This window comes from Chiloscyllium plagiosum, unplaced genomic scaffold, assembly GCF_037043375.1.
Source record: "Chiloscyllium plagiosum isolate Xiang-an unplaced genomic scaffold, Cpla_swu_hap1 HiC_scaffold_7, whole genome shotgun sequence".
Taxonomy (NCBI): domain Eukaryota; kingdom Metazoa; phylum Chordata; class Chondrichthyes; order Orectolobiformes; family Hemiscylliidae; genus Chiloscyllium; species Chiloscyllium plagiosum.
Window position 1 is genome coordinate 71527347 of NW_028270145.1, and position 22105 is coordinate 71549451.

Sequence of the window (22105 nt, forward strand, 5' to 3'; positions counted from 1 at the left end):
TCAGGGATAGGGAAGTATCAATCTTATTCCTTCCTTTCTACATAAAATACATTTGCTCACCTGATAGGAAGTCCTAACAATTCTAAACAAACTTGTTGCAAGTTTTATATTAAGTGAACTTAAATATGTTAAAAAAAATTCAAGTAAATATCTACAAAAATCCATGGATTAGCAAAGGCTGATGAATTAACAAAAAAATGCAACTGCTAACTAACAATTGGGTAACTTTTGATCTCTGAAAAATCTATTGCATGCATCAATTATATTTGATTTGAAAGCAGCAGCATTCTAAATCTTCTGTATTCCAAATATCAATCCAGATATAAAATAATCAAATGCATAGTTGCTATAAAAGTTCTTTTTTCAGTTTGCTATAAATACAAGGTATAGATTAGCATTCGTTTCACTTTTGAAGGAGATAAGAGAAAAAAGAACATGCTTTCCTTGTTATTAAGTTATCACCTCGAACTGAATAGCATGTGTACAATTTCAAAGTTGTGGATAATATAAAAATTGACAATGTAGCAAACATGGAACATTTTATAGCAGACTTTAGTATGACATATGCAGACTTTTGAAATGACTGGCAGATGCAATTTAGCATAGGTAAATGTGCAGTGGTTCAAAAACAACAATGTGAAGACTGACTGTCCTGATTGGCTACAAAAACAGAGGAACTAGAACATATATCGACACCATTCTAAAGGGGGAAAGATATATTGATAAGATGATTAAGGAAGCATTTGGCCACAAAGCTTTGTAAGGTGGGCATTGAATATCAATACAAGAGAGACATCCCACACCTAGACAGGATAGAGATTTATCAGGATGATATCAGAGACGTGGAAGTTCTATTTTGTAAAACAAAAATTGGAAAAACTGAGATTGTTCCCATTTAAACTTAGAAAGTTAAGAGAAAATGTGGAGTTTTACAAGATTGTAGAGCGTTTTGTAAGGAGAAATCTCTGGCTCTCGTAATTGGAATGATAGCCAGAGATCACAGCCTTAATAATTGGCAAAATCACTGAAGGAATGAGGAGCAATTGCTTTATGCACAGATTGTTAAGATTGAAAATATAGTAACTGAGAGTGTAGTGAATCAGACACCAATGGAACTTTAAAACAGAAGTGGTTATTTACCTGATGAGGAGTAATTTGCAGAATTATGGGAAGATGTTGTGGAACTAAACAGCAAAGTTCTTTCAAAGAACAGATATGACAGATGAAATATCCTCTTCCAATAATTTAAGGTGTTATGCTTCTGTGCTGAGGTGGAGGTCTTTTAAAATAATTGCTGGTCACAAGTCCCAACTAAATTAATCCACCTTCAACAATTTGCATTTCTTTGGAGCCTTTAATATAGCAAACCATTCCAAGGGACCCCATAGGAGCTTAATCATGCAAGATTTATAACACGTCATAGAAAGAGACATTAAAATAGACAAAACAAAAATGGTGTCAGAGTAGATTTTAAGGAGCTTTAATAAAGATAAACAAGTGCAAATACTTCTAATATAATGTTTTTCAAACAAAAAAATGAAAAACTGTTTTCTTTTTCTGGAAATTCGGTGTATTTTTAATTTGTTTAACAATAAATTGAGCTCCATCTGGATAGTAGTAACAGGATAGGACAGAGTCAGCATGGATTTATGAAGGGGAAATCATGCTTGACTAATCTTCTTGAATTTTTTGAGGATGTAACTATGAAGTTGGACGAGGGAAATCCAGTAGATGTAGTGTACCTGGACTTTCAGAAAGCTTTTGATAAAGTCCCACACAGGAGGTTAGTGAGTAAAATTAGGGTGCATGGTATTGGGGACAAAGTACTAGATTGGATTGAAAATTGGTTGGCTAATAGGAAACAAAGGGTAGTGATAAATGGCTCCATTTCGGAATGGCAGGCAGTGACCAGTGGGGTACTGCAGGGATCCGTGCTGGGACCACAGCTTTTTACAATATATGTTAATGATATAGAAGATGGTATCAGCAATAACATTAGCAAATTTGCTGATGATACAAAGCTGGGTGGCAGGGTAAAAAGTGATGAGGATGTTAGGAGATTACAGGGTGATCTGGACAAGTTAGGTGAGTGGGCAGATGCATGGCAGATGCAGTTTAATGTGGATAAATGTATGGTTATCCACTTTGGTAGCAAGAACAGGAAGGCAGACTACTACCTCAATGGAATCAATTTATGTAAAGGGGCAGTACAGAGAGATCTGGGTGTTCTTGTACACCAGTCAATGAAGGCAAGCATGCAGGTACAGCAGGTAGTGAAGAAGGCTAATAGCATGCTGGCCTTCATAACAAGAGGAATTGAGTATAGAAGCAAAGAGGTGCTTCTGCAGCTGTACAGGGCCCTGGTGAGACCACACCTGGAGTACTGTGTGCAGTTCTGGTCTCCAAATTTGAGAAAAGACATTCTGGCTATTGAGGGAGTGCAGCGTAGGTTCACGAGGTCAATTCCTGGAATGGCAGGATTACCTTACACTGAAAGACTGAAGCGACTGGGCTTGTATACCCTTGAGTTTCGAAGATTGAGAGGGGATCTGATTGAGACGTATAAGATTATGAAAGGATTGGACACTCTGGCAGTAGGAAACATATTTCCACTGATGGGTGAGTGCCGAACCAGAGGACACAGCTTAAAAATACGGGGTAGACCATTTAGGACAGAGCTCAGGAGAAACTTCTTCACCCAGAGAGTGGTGGCTGTGTGGAATGCTCTGCCCCAGAGGGCAGTGGAGGCCCACTCTCTGGATTAATTTAAGAAGGAGTTGGATAGAGCTCTCAAAGATAGTGGAATCAAGGGTTATGGAGATAAGGCAGGAACAGGATACTGATTAGGAATGATCAGCCATGATTATATTGAATGGTGGTGCAGACTCGAAGGGCTGAATGGCCTACTCCTGCACCTATTGTCTATTGTCTACCAGCAGATACAATAGGATGATGACAATATAAATAACTTCAAATTGTTCACATCAAGTTAATTTCTGTGGCAATTTGCTATACATTGTGTGAAGCTCCACAAGTGCAATTAAAGTGAAACCAATTGATTTTTATAAGTTTTTAAAATTCAGTTATAGCTTGTGCACTAAAATTTACTGTATCACTTTCAACCATGCATTAGAGTATGTAAATCAACTATTCTTCAAAATCTATGTAATGTAATTAAACTTACCAAATGGCTGTCTGAATGCATGATAAACTGTGACTCCAAATGGTCTCAAAGAAGATTGATGGAGAATTTGTGGGTTGTTTTCTGCAGACTTATTGGCTCTCATAAGTGCCATCTTTGTCCAATCAGTATAATATAATTTATCCTCAAAATTAGTTATTCCGAAAGGATGGGGAATAGCAGCACCTCCACTAACAATAGTTTTTCTGTGGAAAAGCAAGACAAAACATAAGCCACTGGCAAAAAACTGCCAGACATCTGTATTTATAAAGAGTGTATCCTGTCGAATGTGTACCTATTTTTCCTAATCAACATGTTCAGAGATGATATTACACACCTCTGGAGCAGGTGGGACTTGAACCTGGGCTACCTGGTCCTCTGTAGGGACACTACCACTCTGCCACAAGAGGGCCTCCCCCACTGAAATTAAATTCAAACGCAATGGATGCAACTGCAATATTCAACAGGATCATTAGAAATAAAGGAGTTGGGTGGCACATGACCTGACATTTCTGATAACAGGATTCAAATTCCAAATAATGGGAATGAAGCCCTTTCTGGCCAGTCTAAATGCCTGAAATGAAATAGATTTCACCAGCCTCAATTCAGTTTGAATGACTTCAGATCTATAAACTAAGTTGTAAGTATATAGATGTTCTTAAGTCCATGATGCAGGAATTCTTTATGCCACTTGCATTAGGTCTTTACAAACATGAAAATAAGTAAGCTTAATCTAGGACAAGTATCTGAATGCAGCTAAGCATGTAGTTCACATCTGGTTGAGGAAATCCTTTGTCTGTCTTTCGCTCTCTCTAGGAGTTCTCTTTCTAAGCAAGATAACATTTCCTCCAGAGACAGTCTGTTCAAACGCCCTACCTAGTGCCCTCCCTCGTTGTCACCTGCTTCTGTAGTGCCTATTGCAGATGAATCGCACAGTATTGTTCAAAATTTAGCAAAAATGGAAAACAATTTACAAACTCATCAAGTGAGACTATTAGGGAGTAAATATAAAATTAATACAGCTTTCCGGTTTAAAGATTGGGGGAGTACTTTCGAAAGAGTTTCCACTGTATCTAGGAGGAGTTAATTACAAGAATTCATGTACAAAACCTGCAAATAGATTTAATTTCACAGGGAATATCCTTTCCCTTCAACAACAAAAACAGAAATTGCTAGAAAGGCTCAGCAAGTCTGGGAGCATTTGTGGACAGAAATCAGAGTTAACATTTCAGGTCCTCAGATTTCCTTCTCCCTCTTGTTTATTTAATGAAGGTAACAGAGCAGTTGTACAAGCATCAGTATATATACGTACTGTGTAACAGTCACACCATGCTCACAGAAGACACAAATTCAGGTTCATCAGCATTAAGTAAGCAGCAAGATTTGTAATTGCAGCATTTGCAGCAATCATTTAAAGACTATCTGCCCACAGCGATACTGTATTCTTGCATCTTTAAGTGCAATGTCGGAATTGAAGAGAACTGTCTATTCGAAGTCTGGATCCAATACAGGGCATGGAAAATGTTAAAGTGTCCAATTGAAACATTCAGTATACAGAGCTAGTTTAAAGTGCCAAAATGGAAGTAGTTTCACAAACACATTAACTCCTTTCCCTTGCTCAACCAAAAATATTGGGACTACAATGTACATTAATATGTATGATAGATTGTAATGCTTTTTATGGATAAAGAAATGTAATATGAAGTTTATATTCATCATGATCTGATGTATAGATGCAAATAAAGAATTGTTACAATGTATAAGGTATTAAAAGCCTTACTTAGAAATAAGAAGCAAACAGCTACAGGGACACTATGTGCAAACAACTACAGTCCAAGATTCTCCAGACCATTACCTTCTGCTAAATGAACATTATGCAATCAGCAGTGAATATTGCCTTTTATGACTGCATGATGGAGGGAGATGATGTTTGGGTTTACGACATTATTCTAAGGGATTTCTACAGAGATGTCCTGGGACTGAAATGACTAACCACCAACAAATATAACTTGCTACCGACACATTGATTTTCACATATGCTGTCCAGAAAGCTGTGTACTCCTTATCTCTAAGCAAGGGTCTTCAACACGTTCTACACTGGAACTTTTGTTTGTTTATGTCAGAACATCATTGATTATAAAACAGAGCTCCCTACAATACTGTCTAAGATCTCTCTTTTCACATGCTCATTCTACACTGGTGTCCTCTCTCAATGATGACACTCATTTGTGCAGTCACATCATTGTGTTTTACATGCATCATATTATATCCCAACTATAACACCAAACAGCAGAAAGTACCCTGCCCCTCTGTCCACCTACAGCCACCTCCTACTACACACGCACCCTTCACCCCACCATCATTTCCCAGTTACTCTAGTTTTTCTCAGCAAAAGAAACAACAATTTATTCTTAAAGAAGCTGGTCAAAGCAGAACCACATTATACATACATTTTTGTAACAAGATACATGTAACAATAAATAAATCAAATCATTTGTTCATCTTTCTCTTTTTTCATTAAATAAATTAAGCAGCCACTATACTAAACTTGTGGTTACTAGATACGTCAAAAATTAACTCCAATATTTGATCTTAAAACTTGAAACCTTTGAAGTGCCTCTTTTTCAGCATGGTGCTATTTTTAATTAATCTTGTAGATGGCGTTTGCCAAGGTCCACAACCTTGAAGTTTCTGCACCAACCACCTTCACAGTAAAAGCAAATCTGAAAATAGTTACTGCTCAAGTTCTGTGAAAATAGGAGTGACAATTCTGGTACAGAGGAGATTTTTACATTTATTTAACACTTCTGTTTCTATAGCTCAGCACATACAAAATATGCAACAGTGATACGGTTGTACTTAGAACATGGTAGACCTGAAATATTCCCAATAAACTTAATACAAATAGGAGTTGAATGTAAGGAAAACACCAGCTTTTTAAGGCATTTCCAAACAGTTGGATCTAATAAACAAAGACAGTCAATAAATTGTTCTTGACACATTTACCTTTCAAGTCCATCATATGTTACAGTCTCAATATAGTCATAACGGCTGTCAACCCAATAAACTCTTTTTGTTATAATGTCCAGTGTTATTCCAGCAGGCCATCCTAGCTTTGTCTTGACTAGTTCAAAGCGGTGAGTTCCATCCATAAAGGATCGCTCTAGTTTGGGTTCTCCAGAAATATCATTCCAGTCAGAGAAGAATAAGTAGCTGGAAATTGAGAAATTGATATTTTAAGCTATTTGTTACAATGCAAAGTTATCAATTTTATCTGTTACTTGATCTAATTTCACTTTATTTTATTAATATTATCAAATGTATATCAAATTATCTTAGGAAGAGAATAATTTATTTGAATAATGCCAAAGAATATGATACATCCACTTGAGAACCCCACAGGGTTTTAGTTTAACCTTGCCACCTCTGACAGTACTATAGTTTTTCAGTATTGCACAGAAGTATTTATCTAGATTACAGCTCCATTCTTCATTCCCAGGTTGGGTACAAGAGGTGGAAGAAGTCCTGGCTCCATGAAGCTAATAATTCCATAGGATATCTGTCCACCTCACTCCTCACCACCCAACCCAACCCCATCCCCTGCAAAGGCAATCCAGCATCATATTAATAAGAGCATCTCATCTTTCCTAAGGGGTAACCTGCCTATCGAAATAAAACCACAATGATTAAATCCATTCTTAGCAGATTTAATGTGCATGCTACAGGGATGCCAAAAACCCACTTCACTGGGAGCAGCTGGTGAATAGGTCAGTTGTCACCATAAAATGCACGTGCACAAAGCATGGCCTAGCCGTGTGAAGTTTAAACTTCAGGCTACTTCCACCATTTTTGCCATGATACAGAGCCTCTTAGTAAGATGAAAACTTGGGCACAAGTGCTCAAATCTCTGAAAGGGAACTTGAATCCCCAACATTATGATTCAGAGACAGGACTGATGCCATTGAGTTCATGTTGACTGCCTGACATTTATAGGCACTTGTTAGCAGATCTGTTCAGTGCCCAAGGGAAATTCAACATCTAGTATTACAAGAATTAAGATACCCCAGTTCAATTTTGACTGACCATTTCGGAAATGAAAATTGCTACAGAGCTCAGAAAGCCAGGATCCACTTCGAGTTCATGAAGTCAGTATAAACATTAACTGGCCTCACCACTGCAGCTGTAATTATGGAAGCAAACCAGGTTAATGCAACCTATTTGGTCACTTTCCAAAGTCAAATAAGTAGCAGGATTTGTTTCAGAATACCAAATAATTATATTGGCTCTTACCCTACAGTGGGGTCAACAGCAATGCCTCGAGGGTTTCCCAGGTTTTCTGCAATGAGTGTAATCCGATTACTTCCATTCAGATCTACTACTTCAATTCGGCTAATGCTTGTCTCCACCACATACAACTTATTGTTTACCCAGTCCACAGCTATGTTTTCAGGAGTGTCAATGGAAACATTCAAAATTTGTTGGATTCTCGAGCCACTGTGATCTACAGAGAACAGCTGATAAAACAAGAAAACCAAGTTAAATATCCTAAATATAAGCCTTTCAAATTATTTTGATTAATTTGAACCAACTTTATATTTAGTTTAATGTCAAAGAGAAATACAGAATACATGTACATTAAATATATTTAATAGATAGCTTTCTGTATTGAGAAGATTTGTAGTTTTGGATGCTATTACTCAGTTATTTCTCATTAGAAATTTAAACTGACCCATCAGTCTTATTGGGTAATAGGTGTGGATAGCGGATATTTACAAACATATACAAGTGTCTTTTGTAAACTGGCCCCATAATTCTTTGGCTGTAGGACTATTAGATTGAGCAGTGTTTCTCTTGATGCTTTTATAGTCCATTCGCAGCCAATGCAACTCCTCTAATTACTAGATGACTGAGTTGCTTTGTGTAATTGGCATCAAACCGGGTACTCTTCAAAGAATTCATCCTCCCACACTGGAGTTGAGATAAGTGAGGAAAGGTTCACTGCATGCTTAGCAAAAAAGGCCAGTAAAAGGTTTAGTTGGGTTAGGTGCAAGGATGCTCAGGAGAGCTAACCTTTTTCAGGTTTGAATTTTTCAGCACTTTGCAATTGTCTGCAGAAACTCATTGTCACCTTCATAATTTCCATATTCAACAACGTACTTTATTTGGAATGTAGAAAGTTTAATCAGGTAAATGTTACGAGACTAGCAACAGGTTATCAACAGTGAAATACCTTTGGGAAATCAGAATTTAGAAACACAATATGCATGGTGTTAAAAAGCTTTCAACACAAGTTCATATTTCCCAAGATATTGATTCTGTGCCCACCTTTGGAAAGGTTACCGACCTTATTCTGAATAGTATCTGTCCAAAAGATTTTGCCCAGATAGTAGTGGAAATCCACACCAACAACAACGCCACGATTGCGAGACCGTACAAGAATCCGTACATTCCTTCCATGAACATCACCAATCAGCAAATCACGACCATTTGAGAAGATAATGGATGGAATTCCAGCTAAAAGGCAGGAAATAGTTTTATATTAAATGCTTGAAGGGTTCCAAAATATTTTTCAGCTATGCTAATACAAACTTAAGAAATAATGCTTAGCTTTTATTGTGTCATGACCATAGCCGTATTCACAGATGTTGCAATATGTGTCAATTTTTAATAAGCAACAGTACACAGGCTCTATACAACGCAACAGAAAATGCACAGTTATGTTCTTCCTAAACTAAAAATTGCTATTGATTCGTTTGAAGGGGCTGTTTAAGTTCAATAAATAGGGTGTCTGAGTACTTGCTAGTTCAATTCTATGTTCCAACATATTCATTTTTCCTTGTGATTTTATTGTTAATCAAAATATCTCTGAGAACTTCACTTATATTAAAGTCGACTTAAAATACTGTATTGTTGCTTTTGTCATTTAAACTGGTCATTTGCAGACTTTCTGGAACTTGTTGAAATACCACAGACATGAACAGTTCTATATGAGTTTGAATTCAATTCATTAATCTGACGGTCAACAGCAGAAACAGTTGCGGATAATACAAAAGGAAAATAAAACCCATTCAAGTAACCAAAGTAATGTGAATTATATCCAGCAAGTCAATAACACAAGATGTGAATTCTAAGTTTTAATTTTATTGTAAAAGTTTCACATGGCTGTTATAAAAGTCTGCAGTGTTTCTTATAAATTTATATTTTCTATTTATAATCTTACAGGCCCTTCGGCCCAACTTGTCCATGCCGATCTGGTTTCCTAAACTGAACTAGTCCCATTTGCTTGTGTTTCACCCATATCCCTTTAAACCTTTCCTAAATACATACCTGTCCAAATATCTTTTAAATGCTGTAACTATGCCCACCTCTACCTCTTCCTCTGATAGCTTGTTTCATATACAGGTCATTCTCCTATAAAACGCGTTTTATAAGTATAATTTGGCTGTAACGCGATTGGTGAATTGGGGAATTATTTTTTTAAAACCCAAACTCCCATTAGCTATGACACAATTCCATCCCAGTATTAGGTATCACGTTGAGCTGAGGACTGGACTCGCGTTGACGTCATATGGCTCGCATGCTTTGTGGTGAAGTGCTTCCTGAAGGTTACAGTGGCTCTACTCAGTAATTTTCGATCCTGTTGCTCGATCCTGAACAAGTCTGCATGCTAGCAAGTCTGTGAGATCATGAACAAAGGAACTTGAGGAGATGGAGTGGCTTCTAAGCGTGTAGATAGAAGATCAATGGCAAAATCAATCCAGAACCACATTTCTCACCATAAAACAGAAAGCCTTATCAATTTATGAATACCTAAGGAAAAAAAACAGAAAATCCTGCAGATGTGCCTGCCTTCAGTGCGAGGAGTGGTTGGTTTGCTGGATTTAAGAACCACTACACTTTTCATAATGTAATGTGGTGAAGCTGCCAGTGCAGATGAGGAATGTGCACTGTCATTTTCTCCCGTGGTGATTGAGAAAGAAGGCTACACCTTAGATCAAATATTCAGTTTGGATGAGACAGGTTTAGACTGGAAGTGAATGCTACCCAGAATCCTCATTTCTAAGAATGAAGCACACGCTCCAGCTTTTAAGGTCACAAAGGATTGTATGACTGTGTAGTTGGGTGTCAATGCTGGTGGAGACTTAAAGCTTAAATCTGTATTGGTGTTCCACTCTGCCTTACCATGGTGTTTATTTCAGGTCAAGCAAAAGAGAGTCGATTTTTTCTGATCTTAATGTTGACATTTTCGAGGATACTTTTAGAAATTATTGCAGGAGAAATGTTTTGGATTTCAAGATTCTCCTCATTCTGGACAATACACCAAGCCGCCCTTGCACCACTCGTGAGCTTTCTAAAAACATCAAAGTGCTATTTTTACCTCCAAAGATAGTGTGGTGCTAGAAAAACACAGCAGATCAGGCAGCATCTGAGGAGCAGGAGAATCAACGTTTCGGGCATAAGCCCCTGATCAGCTTATGCCCCGAAATGTCAATTCTCCTGCTCCTCCAATGCTGCCTGACCTGCTGTGCTTTCCCAGCACCACACTCTCGACTCTGATCTCCAGCATCTGCAGTCCTGACTTTCTCCTACCTCCAAAGATAACCTCTCTCATTCAACCCATGCACCAGGGTGCAATAGCAGCTTTTAAAGCTTATTATTTAAGGTGCCCGCTCAGGAAGCTGATTGCAGCTGCTGAGGACAATATTCTTCAAGTTTGGAAGAAGTCAGTAAGTCCTGCTTGCATGCAGTTTGGCAGAAGCTTCTATTGTGTTATAAAAGAATAGACTGTATGCACCACCCTCTGTGTGAAACATTGCCCCTCAGGTCTCTTTTAAATCTTTTCCCTCACACTTTAAACCTATGCCCTCTAGTTTTGGACTTCCCTCCCCGGGGGAAAGATCTTGGCTATTAATTTTATTTATGCCCCTCATTATTTCATATACCTCTATAAATTCATGCTTCAGCCTACTCTGCTCCAGTGAAAAATGTCCCAGCATTTCCAGCCTCTCCTTATAACTGAAATTCTTCCAGTCTTGGTTACACTTTTTAACCTTTTTGCACCCTTTCCAATTTAATAACATCCTTCCATATAGCATGGAAAATATAATTGTATGCAGTACTCCAAACGTGCCCTTATCAATGTCTTCTACAACTGTATCATGACATCCTAACTCCTGTACTCAAAGCTCTGACTGATGAAGGCAAGCATGCCAAATGCCTTGTCTACCTGATGTCACTTTCAAGGAACTATGTATCATCATGATATAAAGATGGCTGGCTTTCCTTATGCATTCATATCATTAGCAAGGCAGAAGAAGGTGAATCAGCGACTTTCAGCAATAAGAAGGGTATTCACATTATAATGTCCAACTGGTCTGCAATCACTGCAAAGGTATATGTATTTTTTTCAGTGTTATTTCTTCCACAAAACTGCAAGATAGCAGAATAGAGGAGATAAGTAGAAATCATGCATGGTCTTTCAATCCCTCCAAGATACAGCACATGTTGGAATCCAAAATCTGGATGACAATACAGGGTAGCATGAATAAACATCCAAAGCTGCAAGTCTAGGGATATTAAAGGCTGCAAGAGTGGGGTTTGAGAAGGAGGGTGGAAAGGTGAAATAACCAGTTTACCTTTGTCAACAAAGGAATATTCAACTCATTGAGAATGAGGAAAAATTAAATCACCGCAGTGATATATTTATTGCAAATAAATATGGAATTTCTTGCTTACAGCCAGATAAGTTCAGAAAATATTAAATGAAAGGAAAATACAGTGGATGTTATTGTAATAAACACTGCGTTGATTGTTAAACTTAAATCCAAGATTGAGATCTGAAATTCAGTAATGAAATAGTAATTATGATATAGTAATTTCCTGTTTAAAGTCTTCCAGATTTGTCCATGCAATTTTTAAAAATTCATCCATTGGATTTGAAATGGTGTGGAAAAAGATAAGACTTCCTTGGAACTTTTTTTAATTGAAGTCAGGCAAATTTTAATGGTATGAGACAAGAAGTATCAAAAGTTGACTGGAGTAGACTGTTTGCAAGTAAAGGGATGACTAACAAATGGGAGGCTTTCCAGATTGTGATGATGAGAGTTCAGAAGCATTTTGTTCAAGTTAGAGTGAAGAGTAAGGCTGGTAAGATTAAGGAACGATGGATGAATAAAGATATTGAGGTTCTAGTCAAGAATAAAAGAGAATCTTATTTTAGATATAGACAATTTGGTTCAATTGAATCTCTTAATTAATATAAAGAATGTAGGAGCATTCTTAAGAAAAAAATCAGGAAGGCAAAAAATCAGGAATATGAGATAACATTGGCAGATAAGGTTAAGGATAATCCAAAGCGACTCTATAAATATATTAAAAGCAAGAGGGTAACTGGAGAGAGGGTAAGGCCTCTTAAAGATCAAGTAGGTCATCTTTAGATTGAACCCCAGGAGATAGGATGAATACTAAATGAATATTTTACATCAGTTTTTACTGTGGAGAAAGAAATGGGGTTTAGAGATTGCAGAGAAATAAACTTTGATGGTTTAAAAACAGTTAGCATTTCAAAAGAGGAAGTTCGGAAGGTCTTAGAAAATATAAAGGTGGATAATGCTTCAGGATCTGATCTAATGTATCCCAGATCATTGTGGGAATTAAAGGACCAAATTGCGAGGACCCCTTGCAAAAATGTTTGTATAATCTTTAACTGCAGATGAGATGCCTGATGGCTGGATGGTGGCTAATGTTGTGTCTTTGCTTTAGAAAGTTGTTAAGGAGAAACCGGGGAATTATAGACCCGTGAGTTCTGACCGCTTGTCGGTAAATTGTTGGAGGAGATCAAAAAAGGGTAGGATTTATGGACATTTAGAGACGCAAAAATTGGTTCGGGAAAGTCAGCATGGTTTTGTGCGAGGAAAATCATGTCTCACAAACTTGATTGAGTTTTTTAAGGAAGTTACCAGAAAGATTGATGGGGGCAGAACAACAGACATTGTTTACTTGGACTTTACAAAACCCTTTGAAGAGGTTCTGCATGGTAGACTAACTAGTAAAGTTAGGTCACATTGAATTCAGGGTGAACTTGTCAATTGGACACATAATTGGCTTAATGGCAGGAGAGTGGTGGTGGAGGGTTGCTTTTCAGACTGGAGGCCTGTCACTAGTGGTGTTCCACAGGAATTGGTTAAGGGTCCGCTTTTATTTGTCATTTATACAAATGATTTAGATAAAAATATAGAAGGCATGGTTAAAAATTGGTGGTATTTCAGACAGTGAAGAAGGTTTTCTAAGCTTACAAAGGGATCTTGATCAAACAGCTGAAAATGGCAGATGCAGTACAAATAATGTAGGGGCTGAGGTGGTATTGTAGAACAGAGGGACCTGGCGGTGCAGATACAGAATTCTTCGAAGTTTGCATCACTTAGAGACATGACGGTTAAAAAAAATGTTTGGCTTTTGGTTGTAGTCTTTTCCCTAGGATGGGAGATTTCAAGACTACGGAGCACATTGGTAGAGAAGCATATATGGTAATGAGGGATGGGTAGAAATGAAGAAGGTAGTGTAGAAATGGCCATTAAAATGATTAGAGGGCATTAGATGGCTTGGCTGGAGCTTGGGAGTTTGAGGATTTGATCAGGGTATTTGGAGTGAGGGATTGAGGATTTGAGCAGGGTATGTGGAGTGAGGGATTGAGGATTTGAGCAGGATATTTGGAGTGAGAGATTGAGGATTTGAGCAGGATATTTGGGGTGAGGGATTGAGGATTTGAGCAGGATATGTGGAGTGAGGGTTGGAGGATTTGAGCAGGGTATTTGGAGTGAGGGATTGAGAATTTGAGCAGGGAATTTGGAGTGAGGGATTGAGGATTTGAGCAGGACATTTGGAGTGAGAGATTGAGGATTTGAGCGGGGTATTTGGAGTGAGAGATTGAAGACTTGAGCAGGGTATGTGGAGTGAGGTTGGAGGACTTGAGCAGGGTATTTGGAGTGAGGGATTGAGGATTTGAGCAGGGTATGTGGAGTGAGGGATTGAGGATTTGAGCAGGATATTTGGAGTGAGGGATTGAGGATTTGAGCAGGGTATGTAGAGTGAGGTTGGAGGATTTGAGCAGGGCATGTGGAGTCAGGGCTGGAGGATTTGAGCAGGGCATGTGGAGTCAGGGCTGGAGGATTTGAGCAGGAAATGTGGTGCAAGAGTTGGAGGAATGCTTTATGTTTTATTCTTTTATTTTTGGACTCAACAGTGAAGCCCAATGCAGGCTTTTGGTACTGCCCACCTCAGAATCCAGCAGCATCCTCAGCTCTTCCTGCTTCACCAGGAATCAACCAACTAACGATCCAGGCCAATATCACTAGACCAAAACTGTGGAGCTTGGGCGATCATTTTTAAAGCTTGGATTTGTGGAGCTGGAAATGTTCCTATTTTTGTGTACCTAATCTAGGAGTGAAAACTAGGGCCTCAGGCTTAGACTAAAAAGATCTCAAGACACCATTCAAAGAATAGCACGAGAGTTCTCCTAGTGTCTTAGCTATTATTTATCCCTGAAACAATGCTAAAGCAGGTTACCTGGGCATTTACATTGCTCTTTTTCTTTCCTATGTCCAAATTGCTGCATTTCCCTTTCCTACAACAGTGACAGCAATTCAGAGGCACTTCATTGGTTGTGGAAGGTAGTTAGCAAAAGCAAGATCATTTGTTTCTCCTACTTGACATTGAAAGGAAGAGGCATTGATTAAAAGAATAAATAAGAAGCTTACGCTTAAAACTTACATGAGGGATTTGCTCGGCAGTGCTTGTGATGCTCTAGAACATATCCCTGGACACAGGAACATGCATGACTTCCAATTCGGTCTTCACACAGCTGGTCACAAGCTCCCCACACATTACATTCATTAAAATCTAAATGAAGAGAGAGCAGAAAAGAATTCAATTTCTTTTGGCTCACTCCTGTCAGAGTTAAGATGGGACTAAGATAGGCAGACTACGAATTAGGTCAGAGTCCTGGTCATCCAAGCATAAATTTCTGTGAGACCTGGCCACTGCAAACAATAATAACAATATGCCAGGGAGGAAATTCTCAGATTGGGAGCTCCTTTCAACTTGACCGAGAAGAACAGCAGAAGCTAAAATGCTGAATAAAAGCTTATTAGATCATTCAATGAGCTAAAAGGGGCCAGATGGAAGTGCAATCATGTGCTGTGTTCAAATCTCGCAAAAATGTAAACACTTTGCAGTTTTCTTTAGCCACATATAAATGGGACTTCAGCACTATGTGCAACTTTCCCAGCATCACCTCACCTTATACCTTGCTAGCTCCATCACGTTTTGCTATTTTCCTCCACTTTTGAGCCACACATGTGCTCATATTAGGTGGACACCCTTGTCACACTAATAAACTATTCTGCAAGAATCACCATTGATAGACTTTGCCTTTCACACCAGATGATCAGCCAATTGGTATAAAACCTTGTTAATTTAAAAGCATTTAATTGTCCTTGAATCCTAGCATAAACAGTACCATTGATGTCAGACAGAATAATGAAAACATTCTGGAATATTTGCAACACTCACCAATACAGGAACGGCCATCAGTGCTCACGACAAATCCCAAAGGGCAATAACAAACTCCCCCCGATGGGGAAGCATGACAGGCATATTCACAGCTCAAAGCAGCACAGTTGATTACACCTAAAAGAAGATAAACATATCACATGATTTAAGGGAGACTTTAAATTTAATAAAACCAAAAATACAAACATGCTGGTAATAGTGTAATCAGATGGTTAAATTTCCTTACATCTTCCAATATTTTCTTCGAAATTAAAACCTGTGATCTTGTATTTATTTTGCAAATTAAACTTTCCTAACCCTTATTATGGACATTGAACTTTACAAAATATTATGTTTGTAAAAGTCGAATTTAACGTAAAGCAAAATTATCTGGATGAGTGGGAATAGTGAATCTACTAAACCTTTGCTTGGAGACATTCCCATGTGATTTGGTTGCCATGGGAAAAGAAACTTAAACTAAAACATGTTGAAAATTAAGGATAGTCTTAACATCTGAAAATAAAAAGAGAGACAACTACCTTTTGGAGAAAGAGACTGACAGAGAGAATATAATAAAAACGGCCACCACTGAGAAGACTTTGGTGTTAGAACAAAACAAAATTAGGCACTGATCACTCATTCAAAACAAAATGGCAGTACATCTTTGGAGATTTAAGAAACAAAGATTTGTGAGATGGGTCTTTATGGTGAAAGTTGGTTCTGGAATATTCAGGCTGAGTGAAATGGTTATCAAAAGACACTGAAAGATTTGATCTGGCAAGGCAAAGAGAAGTGAGGCTGCTGAAAAGCTGGAAAGTACCTGGAACTTAACATTAATATTACATATCTGCCAGGATTGTAGAATAAAGACATATTTATTTTCATGTTAGCTGGTTAATGCAAAACAAGCCTTTTTTCAGTTTGATGTTTTAGTTGCCTCAATATTAGTGATGTTTAGCTTATGTTAATTATATTTTGTTTGTTATAGTAATAGTCTTAAAGTCTAAAATCTTGACCTCAGTTCTTTCCATTAATGCCCAGGAAATTCAGAGAGATTTTAGTAGTTAGCTACATGGATAGTAAAATGTGTAAGATTCATTTTTATAATGTACTGGCAGAGCATGGAACATTACTTCGTACAAACATCTGCTAGATTTCTAAAGAACTGAGGATTACTATCTCGAAGGTAACACCATGCATAAAATCTGCAAAAGCAAGAGCCAAGCTTGAACAATGGATTTATTGTGTAAAATGCTGATTTAATATTAAAATGACAGGCAGAATACTTTTGGCAGAAACTTTTTTCAGACATGAGGCAATCTAAATTAAAATCATTGAGTCTCCAATTTCCCTCCCCTTTGTTTTTGAAAGTACTTATTAGAATATAGTTCCACAAGCTGCAGTTACCTGACAAAACCTCACCCAGTGACTACTTTTCAAACATGAGTGAATATTGACAAGCTAAACACAAGTGGAGGACAGAACAAGCAAACCTAATGATATTTTCAATAGCATTCCAGGATAAGTTACTGTACAAGCATTAGGAATAAAAGTTTCATGGGTTTGTCCCTCCTTAATCCAGACCATTACAGTTGATTTAGCTTAAAATTTGCCTGTGCCAGCAGTTCTCAACTTTTTACACTTATGCACTATTTCATCAAAAACTCCTGTTACCTCCGGGAGAAAAACGAAACCTCACTTTTTCCGAGGAGTGTATTTTTATATTTACGCGTGTTTCAGCATTGTATTAGTCATCCGTGGAAATATTGAAGTACATTACAAATTGCATTGATTTTGCTGAGATTGATTTTTATTGCCAAATTGTAAAACCCAGAACAAGTTAATGATTGAGTTATTAGCGAGAAACCTGTCATTGGACTTAGTTGGCCCAGCAGGACACATACTGCTGATGGAGAAACACTGTTCTACGTAAAATAATATCTAGTGAGGAACTGAATTCTGAGAAATAGCTGTAAAATGGTGCCAAGTTAAATCATCATCCAAGCTTGTGGCCATGAAGATATGCAAGTAATTTAGCAAGAAAACTCATCTAATGGTTGCAAAAGCAATTGAATTTGATATAGGCAGAAAGGTGAAGAGAAGGCTGTAACCACATTAGCCATGATCTTATTGACTGATGGAACAGGCTCAATGTCCTGAAAGGCTTATCCCTAATCCTATTTCTTTGACCTGATCGTGAACTTCTGAAGTATAATTGTGGTCTTGAAAACGGTAATCAGCTTAATGCCCAGATGATAAGGATGAATATTTCCCCCATGTCTTCAGACTACTCACTGCAATTGTTTCCTGTCGTGATGTTTGTTTCATCTTCACCAAAGGAACAATCGTTGATCTGATCACACAGCTTGTTCACAGGGATACATTCCCAGGAATTTGGACAAGTCCATTCTCCTGGTAAGCAGTCTTTCTGTTGCCTCCTTTCTGGTCAGAAAATATAAATAGAAATATATTTGTAAAATCTGCAGGGCCACAACATGAAACAGGTTTTGTTTTGAGCAACCATTTGAACCACCTAAAAATACACTATGTAAATTAGGCTGAGCCTGAAAAACAAACTCAAATGCATCAAAACTAATATGTCTCCAAAGAAAAAAGCTGGAGATACATGTGAAATAACTTTGCAGAGGCTGGTCTCCCATCACCAAGTCATCCCTTTACTTACACATGAAGGATCTTTGACACGGATCTAGTTCGCTCAGAGTGAATAGATTCTCTGACATTCCTGTTTATATCTGTCAGCCAGGTTTCCCTGATTGGACTAGATTAACAGCCCCAGTCAGGGAACTCATATTCAATGAGGTCCATATGGCTGACCTCGTTGCAATCACTACAAAATGAATACATTCACTGGGCCAGTATAGATACAATATCCAATTTATTTGCTTCACAACTTGCCAGCACAATTTTTTTGAAATTGCAGATTTTCAGAATTATAGCTTTTTATCATGGCCTTTTGCTCATCTCAGAATTCTAGACTCAAGTCAGGAATTCCCTTGTCCCATTTGGAACTCAGAGATCAATCGGTACAGGTTAATTTCATTTCACCAGGGTGCCTGACGGGTCCTGCTGAAATTAAGAGTAACCTGGAGTCAAGAGATCAGGGATGGAGTTTTTGAGGAACCCAAAAAGCATTGGCAAGGGATGAAGTGACCTGCTGTGAGATGTCAACTCTGGCACCAGGATAACCCATGGAAAGGGAACACAGCACCCATTTGTGGCTGCCTAGCTTTGGCGGAGCAAGCATATCCAATCCTATACTTAAAATTTTCTCTGCCCAGACAACTGATAACTTTGAAGCCACAGTTATGCTCACGAGGAGAGATGAGTACTGCTGAAATAAGTAGGAGTCAGATAAGGATGAAACTAAATGACAAGTGAGCAGACAAGCCCCTCAGATTTAGAGAATGTCTCTGGATAAAGCATTGGGAATGGAGCCTCTGGTTCTAACTGCCTGCTAGACTGCTACAGAGTGTTTGCCTCCAGTATAATTTCCTGATGAAGGGTTTATGCCCGAAATGTCAATTCTCCTGCTCCTTGGATGCTGCCTGACCTGCTGTGCTTTTCCAGCATCACATTCTTCACTCTGATCTCCAGCATCTGCAGTCCTCACTTTCTCCAGTACAATGACAGCCTGTCCACATGGCAGAAGCTGATCAGCTGCTGGGAAAGTGCTGGCAATCCACTCTTACTGTCCCCCAATGAGATCTAAATGATTTCCCACCTCCATGATGCAAAAGTCAATCCTTGTCTCTGCCTGCTGTTATAAAATATTCCAGGCAGCTGGAATGCAGGGAGCCATCCTGATGCAGCTTCTTGTTATTATCCTGGCACCACTATTCCCACATCTTCATAGTTAGCTTCCAGGGTTGCTTCCCCAGGATTGTGTCCAATGTTAATCTAAAAGGATTCTGGGTAATCCAAAATGGAGGACAGGAAAAACTTCTGGTTGTAAGAGCTGCTCCTTTCTTTTGAGGTACTTTAGGTGGAGGTGATTTCCTCAGATTCCAGGAGCAGCAATTACTGTTTTGTATGTTGTTGCATTGTTTCGGAACTTTGGAAAAAGAAGTCAAAACAACAGCAGTTTTAAAAGGGAGAAGAGCAGACAAAGGAAGCACATGGTGAGGACAGTGCAGGAGAGAGAGAAAAAACCTGCACAGTTACTGCCTTTGCTGTTTTTGAATTCATGTATCGCTGGACTTCAGAGTGCATCTGGGAAAATGAACAAACAGTGAATTTCACAACTAATCTTGGAGGAACCAGTTTGGGCGAAGTTCACAGCACAGAATCAGATCAGTTAATTGTTGTTTTAAGTCTGCCATAGAGAAAGGCTATATTACTGAGTACAGTGGGTTCTTTCTTGATTATATGTTTTTGGAGATAAGTCTCTTGATTAAACTTAAAATATAAGCCATAGCTATTAGTTTAACCTGGTGCAGTGTTTGTAGAGGAATAAGACGGTGTTGATTTCTGGGTCTGTAGATTATGAAGGAGCAAAAATGGCCTTTGCAGTGATATGTACTTCTTGTCAGATGTGGGAGTTTAAAGAGAGTTTAAGGGTTACTGCGGATTATATCTGCCGTAAATGCTGTTGGATGTGAATCTTATCAGATCAAGTGGATCAGTTGGAGAGACAGATAGAAGCAATGAGGAATTTGCAACAGCAACAGTATGTGATGGATGGCAGTTAAAGGAAGGGGGGAAAATCTCAGATACAGTCACATAGATGGGTTAACTCCAGGAAGGGTAAAAGAGATTAGATTAGATTAGATTAGATTAGATTACTTTACAGTGTGGAAACAGGCCCTTCGGCCCAACAAGTCCACACCGACCCGCCGAAGCGTAACCCAACCAGACCCATTCCCCTACATTTACCCCTTCACCTAACACTACGGACAACTTAGCACAGCCAATTCACCTAACCTGCACATTTTCGGACTGTGGGAGGAAACCGGAGCACCCGGAGGAAACCCACGCAGACACGGGGAGAATGTGCAAACTCCACACAGTCGCCTGAGGCGGGAATTGAACCCGGGTCACTGGCACTGTGAGACAGCAGTGCTAACCACTGTGCCACCGTGCCACCCAAAGGCACCAAGGGCAGGAGTCTTTTGTGGATATACCCATTTCAAACAGGTATGTTGTTTTGGAAAATGTAGGGGATGATGGATTCTCAGGGGAACGTAGCACAAACAGCCAAGTTTCTGGTATTGAGGCTGGCTCTAATGCAACGAGGGGTACGTCGGCTTCCAAGAGATCAATTGTGTTAGGGGATTCTGTAGTCCGAGATACAGACAGATGTTTCTGTGGCCAGCAGAGAAAAAGCAGAATGGTGTGTTGTTTCCCTGGTGCCAGGATCAAGGATGTCTCAGAGAGGGTGCAGAATGTTCTCACGGGGGAGAGGGATCAGCAAGAGGTCATTGTCCACATTGGAACCAACAATATAGGAAGGGAAAGGGTTGAGATTCTGATGGGAGATTACAGAGAGTTAGGCAGATATTTAAAAAGGAGGTCCTCAAGGGTAGTAATATCTGGATTACTCCCAGTGCTACAAGCTAGTGAGGGAAGGAATAGGAGGATAGAGCAGATGAATGCATGGCTGAGGAGCTGGTGTATGGGAGAAGGATTCACACTTTTGGATCATTGGAATCTCTTTTGGGGTAGAAGTGACCTGTACAAGAAGGATGGATTGCACCTAAATTGGAAGGGGACTAATATACTGGCAGGGAAATTTGCTAGAACTGCTTGGGAGGATTTAAACTAGTAAGGTTTGGGGGGGGGGGGGTAGGGTAGGAAGGTGGAACCCAGGGAGATAGTGAGGAAAGAGATCAATCTGAGACTGATACAATTGAGAACAGAAGTGAATCAAACAGTCAGGGCAGGCAGGGACAAGGTAGGACTAATAAATTAAACTGCATTTATTTCAATGCAAGGGGCCTAACACGGAAGGCAGATGAACTCAGGGCATGGTTAGGAACATGGGACTGGGATATCATAGCAATTACGGAAACATGGCTCAGGGATGGGCAGGACTGGCAGCTTAATGTTCCAGGATACAGCAAGGATAGATAGGGAGGCAAGAGAGGAGGGGGAGTGGCATTTTTGATAAGCGATAGCATTACAGCTGTGCTGAGGGAGGATATTCCCAGAAATCCAGGCAAGTTATTTGGGTGAAACTGAGAAATAAGAAAGGGATGATCACCTTATTGGGATTGTATTATAGACCCCCTAATAGTCAGAGGGAATTTGAGAAACAAACTTGTAAGGAGATCTCAGCTATCTGAATAATAGGGTAGTTATGGTAGGGGATTTTAACTTTCCAAAAATCAACTGGGACTGCCATAGTGTTAAACGTTT

The 22105-nt window shown here is 39.0% G+C and overlaps 1 protein-coding gene across 3 annotated transcripts in view; it reads right to left on the reverse strand.

Moving 5' to 3' along the window:
* lrp2a (low density lipoprotein receptor-related protein 2a) overlaps positions 1-22105 on the reverse strand; it is a 337835-nt gene that overhangs the window by 213674 nt on the left and 102056 nt on the right. For all 3 annotated transcript variants that reach the window (XM_087989117.1, XM_043693942.2, XM_043693941.2), the window contains exons 8-14: positions 18026-18172; positions 15752-15868; positions 14951-15079; positions 8526-8695; positions 7472-7695; positions 6188-6394; positions 3185-3387 (exon numbers count right to left, since the gene is read on the reverse strand). In XM_087989117.1, the coding sequence (XP_087845243.1) occupies positions 3185-3387; positions 6188-6394; positions 7472-7695; positions 8526-8695; positions 14951-15079; positions 15752-15868; positions 18026-18172 (1197 nt within the window). The remainder of the gene's footprint in view (positions 1-3184; positions 3388-6187; positions 6395-7471; positions 7696-8525; positions 8696-14950; positions 15080-15751; positions 15869-18025; positions 18173-22105) is intronic.